The following is a 13,304-nucleotide window of genomic DNA, read 5'->3' on the forward strand; positions in this document are numbered from 1 at the left end:
GGTTTACAGTACACCTGACACCTGAGAAGCGTGTGTGTGCGTGTGTGTGTGGGTGTGTGTGTAGGCTGTGAGGTCAAATTGAAAACTATATTTCATTTAAAGGGCTCTTTTATGAGTTCAGTCAGGTTAAAGGTCAGGGCTTTGGCATTTTATAATGATTAAGGTTAGGCTAATGAGCTAGGGAATACACTATGAGTCTATGAGTGTCCTAACTAAAAATGCTGTTTGTGTGTGTGTGTCATTTATGTTGTGGGGAATCAAATCTGTTTACATAGTCACATTATAGGGACTTGTCTTCATTATGGGGACAAAAAGCAAGTCCCCATAACATAAATTATTACATTCTAAAGTGAAGACATGTCGAATGGTTAGGATGAGGTTAGGGTTAGGTTAAAAGGTTAATGTTAGGGATCAGCCAGTAGTAATTATGGTTAAAGTTAGAGTGAGTCTCTGGGAAATTAATGTAAGTCAATGTGATGTCCTCTGAAGCCATGGAAACCAGACTGTGTATGTGCGTGTGTGTACACTGAGCAGCGATGGCTGAGACACACCCTGACACACGCAGCCTATGTGGTTGTGCAACGACATTAACATGACATCAACATCAAATGTTCTAATGTAATGATCTATTCTGATAGATTTTAGATATTTCCCCTCAACATTTACCATTTAAGTGTGATATATTCATAGTTTATATGTAAGAATTTGTGATGCTACATTGACTTCCTTTTCCAAACAACACATTCAAGTCATTTCAAACAAAAAAATGAATAACATAACCCACTTCAATGCCCCAAATATTCTAATGATACATTTCTAGGGTGTTTTTACAAAAGTGGGCTAAACCACTTTTGTCAGCAAAACTTCTGTGAAATAAACCTGAGATATATGTCATAATCATGTGAGAAATGTCTCATGGTTGTTTGGCACAATTGTGTGCCCTCAGTATAGACATATTGATAATCCATCTTTGCACATGGCTCACTTGCTGACATGTGACGGTAGTGGTCGTCACAGCAGTGGACACTGCCTTTTTGTCCCAGTCTCTTACAAAATATACCAAATGTTAACAATTTTAATTGAAAATGCAAAAGAATGATGACGAAAAAGCAAAACTCCTGGACTATGATAAAAAAAAAAACTATGGTACTTCCTGGTATCATCATAGTTTTTCCACCCACCACACTGTCAGAAAAATCTTTAGATAAGACTGATAAGAGACCATTAAATATTTTCTCCTCATGACACGCAGGGTCAACAAGACATTATGTGCCAGTCAAAGAACAACAAACAGTTAAGATTCTCAAACGTTTCAATCGGCAAGAAAAAAGTGATGTACTTTCAATCGTTTATATATTATTTTATATTGGTATCAAGGGGAAATAATATACAAAGCAACAGTAAACATTAGCGGTTAAAAACATTAAGTTAGATGTACATTCATCTCATTTCGATCTACATATATTCCTTGAATACAATTATCCATCTCAATCACAAAATAAAAAAATTTTTACACCATAAAACGATGTGTTGAGGATGTCAACGTGTCTTATACACAGTCAAAGAAAGATTTTCTTTTGTCTGTAAAAATACAAAACAAATGTTCCAACAAGCCTGTGCTCTGCCAGGTCTGATCATATACATATTTAAGTATTCACATAGCACATAGTATAATCCAACCAAACAGCATGTGCTGGTCAGACACTTTGCTTTGCATTGTTCCACTCTATTGGACCTGACTCTCAAATACATGCCAAAAATATGTATAGAATTATGTAGATAATATTGCCATGTTACCCTTTAAAGCCCATTTGGTCCAGTGTGTAAGACTTAAAGAAAAAATCTAATGGTGAAATTGCAGACAACTACTTTTTGAATGCACACCAGGGATCTACAGTGGCCCTCACACACCAGAAAGGTAGATAAGCTTCTATTTCCATGAAACGCACACTTGGTGCTGCACGATGGCGATCTCTGTAAAGCAAAGCCCTTGCATTTATGTTCACATTAAAGGCTTATGTTACATGCCAGGGTGCTGTGTGGGATATCCCTATTCCTGTGTTTGCTGTGTGCTTTGTGGGACCGCCCATTCTGCCTGTTCCACAGGTGCCTCCAATTCAACAGTCAAGCTGTGGAGATAAAAAGCTAAGAATAAGCTGTGCCGGGCCTCTTTCGAGCCATGCTGATAGCCTGCGAGCCACTAAGTGTTGTATTTCACTATGCAGCTTAGGAAGCTGTGTGTTTTCTCTACTCAACCTTTTTCTTACCCTTTGTTCACGGTATGTGTGATACTTTCTCCTGTGGACAAAGCGTGTATTTTAACTTTGGTGGTTTAAGCTGGGTTTGATCTGGCTGTTTAAGTTAATGGTGTCTTTCCCGCTCTCGTAGGCCGATCAGCTACTTTTGGAGCAGCTGGCTTTAAGTTTACATTCTGGTAATTGATTGTGAATAAACTTTTTATTCGCTTTCTCGTTTTAAAATAAATAACTGAGGTTAGTTATGCATTGTTACTCCCCTCATCAGATGGACTTTACAGGGACGTAACCGTATATATATTTAGGCTATGAATATTTTTTAAGCAATTATACATTTGTATGCACACATACTGATGGGTAGTTTATTACATTTCTGCCAATAGATCCTCCTAAATGTTACACACTGGACCTTAAACATACAGTGTTTGCCTTATAAATTAGAAATCCTTCTACAACCATTTCCTATCTTACACTAAACAATCTATATGAAGAAGTTTTAAGATAAATATAGTGGAAACTGTTCCAGAATGGCTCATGTGCCATGAATGTACAAACTCTCAAAGCTTGGTCATCTTCTGAATATTTAGATCTGCCTGAATCTCATTTTCGACCTCTTTCTCTGCACTCATTGCAGGGTTATCATACATTTCTCGGTGTGTGTTTTCTTTCCTACTGTGTTCCAGGTCCTCAGCAGCAAGTTGGCAGCATTTGCAGCAGCAGCAGCATTTGGCGGTACACACACCCACCACTTTGTCCCAGGGAGCGAGGGAATGAGCCCAGAGTGGGAGGAAATCCCAGGAACGCAGTACTGCGGGCAAACACCCGGGTTTCCGTTTCTGTATAATGTTGATCACTATGATGAAGATCACTATGACGATTATAGGTACACCCACACCCACCAGTACCTGCCAGCCAGCCAGCGACAGGCTGAAGACTAAGAGTGGAAAAACGAAAAAGCAGCAGAGGATGTAGACTGCAGCAAACCAGCGGTAGGAGGCGGTGATGTTGCCCAGACCTTTAGCCAACCGGATGGGGATGCGCATGAAGGGAATCGGATACCACAGGAGGATGCCAGAGATGTTGAACAGGAAGTGCACAAGGGCAATCTGCAGGAATCAAGAAAAAAAAAAAAAAAAAACTTGGTCTGTTTTAGTCAGTATTTTTTTTCTTATTGTACAATAAAATAATAAAAAATCTATCTGTAAAAATAAATGATATAGTACATGTGAGTGATCTACGCTATCTATCTAGGCAACAGAAATCCATTGGACAGTGCCTGTGTTCTTAAATTGTTACTGTGACCACAACTCTTGCATTTTATGTTTGTCTAGTTGTACTTTTGTATTTCCATGTTTGTATTGTAGTTGCTGCCTTCCTGTTTTTTATGTAACTATGTGTGCTGCTGCCTTTCTTGACCAGGTCACCCTTGTGAAGGAGATCTTGATCTCAATGGGTCTTTTATCTGGTTAAATAAAGGAGAAGTAAAAATTAAAAAAATGCTCACAGAGAGGACTATATATTTATAAAATAAAGGTAATGAAAATGTTTAATGTTCCTTTGAACATTGTTTTTCATAAGTAATAATTAGTAATGTAGACAACCCATTTAACTGGTATTATTTTCTTTATTCTCATTTCATCTACAGTACATCTGAAATTACATGTGATTCAAACAACTTTAAATAACTTTATTACAGGAAACAGAAGAAAAAAAACAATAGGAGATAATACTAGACGATTACATTTTTCGGTCAACCATAGAACTTTAAGTTGCACTAAATACCCTTGGACTTACTTGTGAATTGAACATTTGTGCATGTTTCCATGTGAATCACTGACCTGTAGAGAGTTAGCCAGTGTTTCTCCAGGACTGGCCATGGCTGCCAGGATGGCTGTGGTGGTCGTGCCGATATTTGAGCCCAGAGACAGTGGGTATGCTCTCTCTATGCTGATGACACCAATACCTAGTCAAACAAAGAACACACATATACATTTACACACTTGTTTGTTATTAAGACATAAAGCTGCATTTAAAGTGACTCAAATTTGTATTTGTCCTGCCGTAGAAACATTTGTGACACTTAGGAACAGCGACAACAAAAACAACATGGAAAAATAATAGACTAATTGGAGGGAATGAGAATTTAACTTACCAACAAGTGGAGTAATAGCAGACGTGAAGACTGAGCTGCTCTGCACAATGAAGGTCATTCCAGCTCCAACTAAGATGGCAATGTAACCAGTGACCCAACCGAATGGAAATGGGAAATCTGCGCACACACAGAAAACAAACATGCACACGTAAACAACAATGAAATATTCATCTATTACAGACCAGTTCCGCTGCGTCTGATTGTTGCTGCTCACCTGTGTTGATGATTGTCTTGATGACTACAGCCACCTGCCCCTTAAGCATGGAGTTGAGCAGCTTGACAATGAGGATCAGACAGGAGCAGAGCACCAGTAGAGAGAGGGCCAGCAGGATCAGACCCACTGCCAGGTCAGAAAGATTTACATTCACAAAGAGGTGTTTACCTGAGAACACATGGAAAATACAAATATTGCATGTTTTCTCCGTGTTTGTGTGGTGTTTTTCTCCGGGTGTTCCACTTTCTGTTAGACCATCAGACTGTGTGTTTGGGTAATGCTCCTGTCAGTTTCCCCTGACCAAAGACACTGACATTCAACCTGGAATTGGTCCCTGGGTGCTGCTCAGTGGGCTGTAGGAAGGTTCCTAGTAGAAGTTGGATAAAATGCAGAGGACGAATTTCCCCATGGGAATTAATAAACCTACCTTGGATAGGTGAAAAAAAAAATGGTATGAATTCATTATTTCTGGCCTCTCAAGGGAAAAAGTACTTCACAAAGATCTGAAGTACATGAATTCATTCATACAGATATTTAAAAAAAATTCAGAGAATTGTGGTCTTACATTTCTGCAGATTGTATGTTTCAGAAATGTTCTTCAGTGTAAACGTGTAGTTGCCATCGACCCAGCAGAGCACTGGCGAGGTGCAGTTCTCTGGACCAGGAACCGTGACGTTCCTTAGGGTCTGAAAAACACAGCGGCAGTTCGGTAATTAAGAATTAAGAATTTTGAATTGTGATGTGTTTGATATTTTCTTTTATTATTTATCTGACATGTTTTAGTCTTACCGTGTTGGTAAACGTTTTGCACCATCTCTTGATCAGACTCATATTCCGGGCTTCGGGGTCTCCAGTGGCAATACCACTAAGGACCTTACTGTCCAACTGAGTCAAAGGGAAAGAGACAGAGTGTCCAGACATGTCTAACAAAATGAAGACAATATATATTATACAAGAGCATCTTATCTCTCAGTATACACACTGGACAGTGAACTTTGGAAGCAATACAGCCAACTGAGTAGAAGACAAATGGCTAAATGGCACAAAATACATCCCATGTGGTCAATTAAAATATTGTGATTGTTGGTGGTAATTTTGATAGAATCAACCCTGAAGCTTAGCTCAGCTTCTAAATGGTCCTTTTTAAAGATTAGTTAGAAAATCATTTAGATTTAAATAGGTTAAGCATTTACATCATGGCTCGTGTACTGTATACAGCGATGATGCCTATGCTCATCCTATGTTAAGTCTTTGTCTTAACTTAAGTCTGTGTTAGTCTTTGAGGAGACGTTGCAGGTGTTTTGAAGTGTGGTTAAATGAGATAGTTGCACATTGTCAGTGCTGACTTTGTCAAGTGTGCTGCCATTTCCATGAACCACCCTGGAACCTGGACTCTTGCTTTCACAGAGAACATGATGGCTGCCAGCAGGATTTAGGCTCACCTCATAAAATCTATGCCTGTTTATGTCTGCGATATTGTTTCTATCTCACACCAAAGTCCACAGAGAAACTCTGTGTTTTCAGCTCACTGTGACACGAGCGCCGAGTTATGTGCTAAAGATTATTTTTAAAAAAAAAGTCACATAACACATAATGAAATTGTGTTGGAGAAGAAGCAGTGACTTAAAACACCTGTTTGCTGTAATGTGAAATCATTGATTTTCTCTATGGACTTTGGTTTGGGGAGAAAATAATTTACAGACTTTGCATACCAGAAAAGGTTGCTGAACATATCCTTAATACAACCGTATAGATTTTATTTGGTGAGACTTTTGTTAAGGGGCTAAAATGTGTTTTTTGCTTCTGTCCCAGTCGGCAGCATCTGGGTCATTAATGACAGGGAGTGGCAGGTCCCACTCAAGGCTGGTTCAAGGAAACAGTGGCATACTCAACAAAGTCAGCATTGATAATGTGTCAATCCCTTGTGACGTGTCATAGTGTTAAAGGTCCCCTGTTTCCTAACTTCTCAACTCTGTTTCACCAGTGGGCTCTTGTTAACCCTTAGAGTAAGTACCCTCTTAAATCCTTTTTTTTTTCAGCACAATCTATCTGATGGCATGATTTTTGTTTCCATTTTCATCCAACTATGTAAACACAGTACTGAAGTACTGAAATTAAGAATTTGTGAAATTTGGAAATACGTCACATTTCTTTTTTTTTCTTACAAAAATAGAAGAAAATTGTCTATTTTGTGACTTGTGTGCAATTATCACTACTCAATCATAGCTTTGACTCAACAACATATAAGAAGATGAAACAATGCATTTTTTAAAGCCCGAAGATGTGACCTATAAACACACACCCCTAGGGTGTCTGTAAGAGTAGTGTATTATTTCCACTGCAATTTACCCAGGGTGCACCTGTGGCACAGATCCGCGCCATGTGAGTACCAAGAGTTAACAATTAACAACAGTAAATGAATGATAGTTTTCCCATAATGACAGTTATCAGAGTTATTCATCACAATGACTGAACCACTTTACCATAATAATGGACTCTGTGAGGGGATCCGTGATCACGTTTAACAGCTCTGGGGCCTCTCCACTCTGGATTTTAAAGGAGTCAATGATGAGCTTAGTGACTTCGTACAAATAACCACTGGCCACTTCCAGAGGCAGCAGCACGATAACAGACAGCCAGTTGAAGAAGTCGTGCACTGTGGCTCCTGCAAACGCCCTGCAGGGTGCATCATTAAAGGAGGTAGATAAATGCGAAGTGAAATGACCTTTGGTTGTAATTATTCAGGTAAACATGATTATTAATAGGTAGTCATAAATAATGGAGGGGTTTAATTTGAGGGATTACACAATAGGGGCTGTAACTTTTCTCTTGGCTAATGGGAAAAAAATGAAAGTAAGTACTTCAAACACTCTGAATGTCATTCTCCGATGCACTTGATGTTGAACTTTGCTACCAGTGCACAAATGTATGAGGGTATGTCCATTCTTGTTGTTATCAAATTAATGAGTATATTTTATTGCAGGCTAATTACCTGATTGCTACAACAATAAAGATTTAATTTATCAGGGTCATGTCGGCTCCTCCTGTTCTTATTATTCACTGAACATGAGGCTTTTTAAGATTTTATTGTGCGTTATACAGTACTTAGTGAACTGCAGAAATGATTACCTTCTAAATGTGCTGCGGTCTCCAACCTGCGTCATTGCCACAAGTGTGTTGGTGACGGACGTCCCAATGTTTGTACCCATGATGATAGGAACAGCCAACTGGACCGTTAGCACTGCCAAAGCACATTGAGGTTTCTGTTTTATCCACCTTCTCCTCCACACCAGTATCATTCCCACACACATTGTATGTTCGATGTGTGCATGTTGTGTGTCTCACTCACATCCAGAGGAGACCATGCTGACCACTATGGAGGAGGACGTGGACGAGCTCTGCACCAGCAGCGTGACCAGAACACCGATGACCAAACCTGCCAGTGGGTTGGACAAAACTACGTTGTCCTTGAAGATATCACCTGCGGTTTTACCTGGATGAAACGACGAGAGAAACATGTATGTGTTGTTTTTCAAATATTTCTTTAGTGTTTGTTCACATAGTTTTTCCTTTAAAACACAATTACACAATATAAAATCACTGTTTACCACTGATCTGGTGCAATTATATTTGGCCCACAAGATAATGTTCGGTCTTTCCAGGTTTTTTTCCACTGACTCACTGATTAGTTCGACACTTATCAAGTTACCTCCCCAATAAAATAAATAAACAAATTAAATATGGACTTTGAAAACAAAGAGCCGTGAACCAGAGTGGGGTTATAAGCACAGCCCCTCAGTTGCATTTGGCTTCCTCTCTTTTAGCTTTGTGCATTGAGTAAAAATAGAGTACAACAAATTATTGGCTGAAATACATGTGACTACAGGACTGTTTGTGCTGTTCATCTGAAATACAGCAGAGGAAAATTAGGAAAGACAGATGGAAAAGGACAATGGAAAATTATTTGTTCAGAGGTTATGGTTATTTGACCTCAAATGGCACACTCAGTTTTTAATTTCGGCCCCCTCTGTTATTGAGTTTGACATCCCTGCTCTATGTGCATTATTGCATCCACCCATCAATGCAGTTGAGATGTTTGTACGTTTACCTCCAACAAGCTGGAAAGCTGAGCTGAGGATGTCGAGGGAGCAGATGAACAAGTATAGGAAACCCAGCAACAGGACGAACTTCCCCACTGACACCAGGATTTTCAGCACCTTTGCTTTGGTATCCAAAGCTGACAAAGTACACAAAGTGTGTGTGGGGGAGAGAAATTTTTTATTAACTATATTTATTTATCATAAAAATGATATCATCATTTGCAAGCAGATTATGGAAAAACACAGCTGCACTGTTGAGATTTTGCCTGTTAAAAGAAAATGGCAACGCAATTGTATATTCGTCTTCAGTAGGTAAATTAATAAATGCCCTATCCTCTGCACATATCAGACATTAAATCCTTATGTTAATATAATCATAAATAAAGACAGATATTACTGTCACACTAGATTAGTCACTCTTTACAGCTTTTACACTCGTTTGCCCCGTGTCAGTGAGTCACTCAGCCATTTATCTCACTACTATCTATCTCACATTATTATTTATGACCTTGGTACTTTATAAATAATCAGATCAATATTACAGGTTACACAGTTTTATTGGCCATTAAACGAGGCAATAAAGCCTTTGATTAGAAAGCGATCTCTGCCTGTAGAAGTGTTTGTTTTTACAACATTACAACATTAACATTAAGACGAATCAAACTTTCACATTCATGTGATGGAACACAATTGTCTTAATGACTTTAATTGAGACAAAGAATCAATAATCAACCACAATAAATATATATATATATATATATATATATATATATATTGTTTTTCAGTCATCACACATGCATTATGATAAGTATCATATTTCATATCAGATTTCCTGTGTTTAATAAATGTTTTTTTTTCCAATACCAAGGATAAGGGTAAGGATCTTCTAAATCAGCACTCATCTTTATCTTCAGATAAGACACTGTTAGCTTTTCCACAGATGGGGACCAAGGGTGACCAGGCCTTTAGTTCAGACAACAACCCAGTGAACCTAGAACTTACTTTTACTAACTAAACGTCTTATATATATATTTTTTTTTTTTTTATTATTATTATTTGTTTTCTTTATGTTGCTCTTATCCATGTATCATTGTTTTATCATTTGTTTTATGTGCTATTTTGATTCTTGTCTTGTGTTTTTAATCTGTTATTATTACAATTAGAATGATGGATAGTAAACTATGCGTATGATTCATCAGTCGGTGTAAATTATTCACTGCTCACCTGACCATGGGACCCCAGTGTCCTTCAGCTCTGGCAGGTCCCACGGGTCTGTGTCCCGTGGCTCCTCCTCAACCAAAGAGACAGTGGAAGTGGCTTTGACCCCTAAGGCAAACAAAAAGTCTCAAAACGTTTTCTGTACAGATTTACACTGTATATTTGATATTTCATATGATATGAAAATACCTTTGTTTTCATTTTCACGTCTCCCATTGTGGTTTTCATTGTGTTGAGCCATTTGCTTGGAGAAAAAAATACAAGAAATACATTATAAAAGGTTTAAAAAAAGATTTTGTGTATTTGTTTCTGACGTTCTATCTCTGATCTCTATTTCACAGAGAATTTGTTTCTAGGGGCTGCGTGGAAGTGAAGGTGAAGGCCACTGTTTTTCGATCACAAACTTGTTGAATGTACACAGTAATGAAGTCCTATTACGGGTGCCAGCCTAAAGGTTAGCGACGCTTCATAATGGTGATTCAAACTTACAGAAATTCAAACCCTAACCCTAAGAAAATGTGTTGGCTCACCCAAACTGTGACTCTAGCATTAAAACATATAACAAAGTTATCTTATTTGCTTAATGTTGACAAGGTTTAGTGATGTCGCACAAAATAAACTGATGACTTAATTCCCCAAACATGCGCGCACACACACACACACACACACACACACACACACAACCTAACCATACAACATGTCTTCACCTTAAAATGTAATCATTTACCTTATGGGGACTTGTTTTTTGTCCCCATAAAGAAGACAATCCCCCATAATGTGACTGTGTAAAGACATTTAGGTCCCCACAACATGAGTAATACCTGGAACACACACACACACACACACACTATTCTTGGTGGGACGCTACATTGACTTCAATTCATTTTTAAACCTGAAACAGAACCTTTCCATTACCCTAACTATTGCCAGTAAAAATCTAACATAAGCTAACTCTAATTCACATCTTAATCCTGACCAGCCTCTGAAATAAGGTTTTGGTCTGCTCGTCCTGAAAAGGTATGTTTTTAAAACAGAAAAAGAGGTGACAAAAACGAGTCCACACACACACACACACACACGCACAGCTGTAACTTTAACCCTAATAAGTTAATGCCTAACCCTAATCACAATTAAAATCTTAGCCCTAAATTTAACCCGATCCTCAGAAATAGGTTGTGCCTCATTAGGACCTGGTTTTGGTCTCCATGAGGACTATTGGTCCTGACAAGGTCAGTGTTTATGCCAGAAACACACACACACACACACAGAGTATTGATTTTGTCACATGGTGGAGCTGCAGTAAAATTCCATTCACACTCACACAACACTATGACACAACCAGATTAATCAATTGGAAAACTCTACAGTTTGTAATTTGAAAGTATGCTGCGATCTTATATTATAAATATTGTATAACATTATTAACTTATATTCAAGTTACTTTATTATTATTCATGTACCTTATTTCACCAAAGTCCTGTTTTACAACACATTAACCAGCTAAATAGGTTAAAATAAAAGTAATTCAGACATTCACTGGTTGTTACAACTGTAAACAAAAAGACACTACAAATAATGTCAGTTGTCCATGTCAGGTATTACTAATAATAATAAAATGATAATAATAATAATAATAATAATAATAATAATAATAATAATGTAATGTTAGCATTAATACATTAGTATTAATACAATTTTGCATTTCATCTACCTTCAGGCCCACGAGCTTTTGATTTTATTCAAAATGGGAACATTCAGTAGATGACAGTGGCAGTGCTGCAGAATGATGGAAGAAGCCATGCTTGTACTCACCTGTGAGTTTGTGATCCGCATATGGTGAGCTCACCTGAGTGTCAGGCTCAGAAATGCTCCCTCCTGCACACAGGTGCAGTAGAAAAGTGGGTGGGGGTGGGGGATCCGTGAAGGGTGATGTGCAGAACTCACATCACCAGGAACTCCTCCATCTCACAGATAAGCCGGACACACCTTTCTAACCTTGATTAGTCTTTCCTGACTCTGGTGTAATCTCGCTTTAAAGTTGTGTCGCAATCCAACTCACATAGTACCTGATAAGACTGGAGTAGTGTCTGCTTACACCTGCAGTTGTCAACCTGTAAAATCACTTATTTTGTGTCCGTCTGAAGAAGAAGAAAAAAACCACTATTGCGTCTGTCACTCATAGGCCTCAGAGAGATGATTGCTCCAGATGGTGGGGCCAGAGATGATTCAGTGGAGAGGAGTGACAGGGATTATGGCTCCACTCACAGATAGACCACATGTGGTTGGTATTGGGGGATGGCATAGACAGGAAGTGTGTCAATCAGACAACACTTGAATGTATGTGTGCATGTTCTATTTTTGGCGCACAGTTGATATTTTGGTTGCAGCATATTGATCCTCTTAATACAGCTACCCATCGATCAATATTTAAAGATACCAACAGGCTACTTTTAGGCCGACAAAACTGATGGTGATGGTCAAGTTTGAGGAGAAGCGTCAGACTGGGTCATGGAGCGCTGAATTTTTCCGTGGGAGGCTGTGACCTGACAATGTGAAGCGAGGACAGGGTGGAATCCAACACCCTCTCTTTCTCTCTCTCTCTGTCTGTCACCATCACTGGACTTTTACATCCAAATGCAGAAGTGCCCTTTATTTAACTTCATGTATCCTGGTCATGACCCTTTCCTAACACTGGTGACACTCAGTTGCACTGAGCTACAGCCCAAAGTGGCACAGCACTAAATTTACTTCCATAAAATCTATAATGTTCAGTTTTTTATTGAAACACTTTTAGAGAGGTGTTCACTGTGTTTGATTCAACTATATAATCGGCAATTGGTGGTGTTTTGATTTGTATAATTGCATTACACTACGAAGAGTTTTTTTTTTAATAATCTAAAACATGGCAACTGTACTGTATATCCACACTCAATTCAATTCAATTCAATTTTATTTGTATAGGGCTAAATCACAACATACATTATCTCAAGGCACTGTGCATAGTCAACATTATTGTGAGTAGAGAAATCCAACAATTCACACAGTGAGCAAGCACTAGGCATCAGTGGAGAGAAAAAAAAACTCCCTTTTTAACAGAAAGTAATCTCTAAAAGAACCAAACAGACTCAAAGATGTGCAGCCATCTGCCTCCACCGGTTGGGGTGAAATAAAAAATGGGGGACAGAGGAGAGGTGGGGGACAGAAAGGGGAGCGGGAAAGGACAAGAGGGAGGTGAGGTAGAGTTAGTAGAGAGAGACCAGGAACAGATATATAACAGTTGTATCAAGTTATCGGTTTAGAAAACACAGTTCTGTATCAGTGATGAGTGATGACTCACCGGCCACTGCAGAGCTGCTGCCATGTGA

General features: G+C 38.6%; 1 protein-coding gene across 1 annotated transcript; it reads right to left on the reverse strand.

Moving 5' to 3' along the window:
- Window positions 1–1,345: 1,345 nt before the first annotated feature.
- Window positions 1,346–11,857, reverse strand: slc34a2a (solute carrier family 34 member 2a). Its single transcript, XM_058641423.1, has 13 exons — window positions 11,752–11,857; window positions 10,129–10,183; window positions 9,946–10,047; window positions 8,730–8,858; window positions 7,971–8,114; window positions 7,751–7,862; window positions 7,105–7,297; window positions 5,411–5,506; window positions 5,187–5,307; window positions 4,622–4,789; window positions 4,408–4,524; window positions 4,094–4,218; window positions 1,346–3,361 (listed from the first exon to the last, which is right to left on the reverse strand). The coding sequence occupies exons 1-13, from the start codon at window positions 11,770–11,772 to the stop codon at window positions 2,813–2,815; spliced, it is 1,932 nt and encodes a 643-aa protein (XP_058497406.1). The 5' UTR covers window positions 11,773–11,857; the 3' UTR covers window positions 1,346–2,812.
- Between the last annotated feature and the right edge of the window lie 1,447 nt (window positions 11,858–13,304).

The sequence above is a fragment of the Solea solea genome, chromosome 10 (assembly GCF_958295425.1).
Source record: "Solea solea chromosome 10, fSolSol10.1, whole genome shotgun sequence".
Taxonomy (NCBI): domain Eukaryota; kingdom Metazoa; phylum Chordata; class Actinopteri; order Pleuronectiformes; family Soleidae; genus Solea; species Solea solea.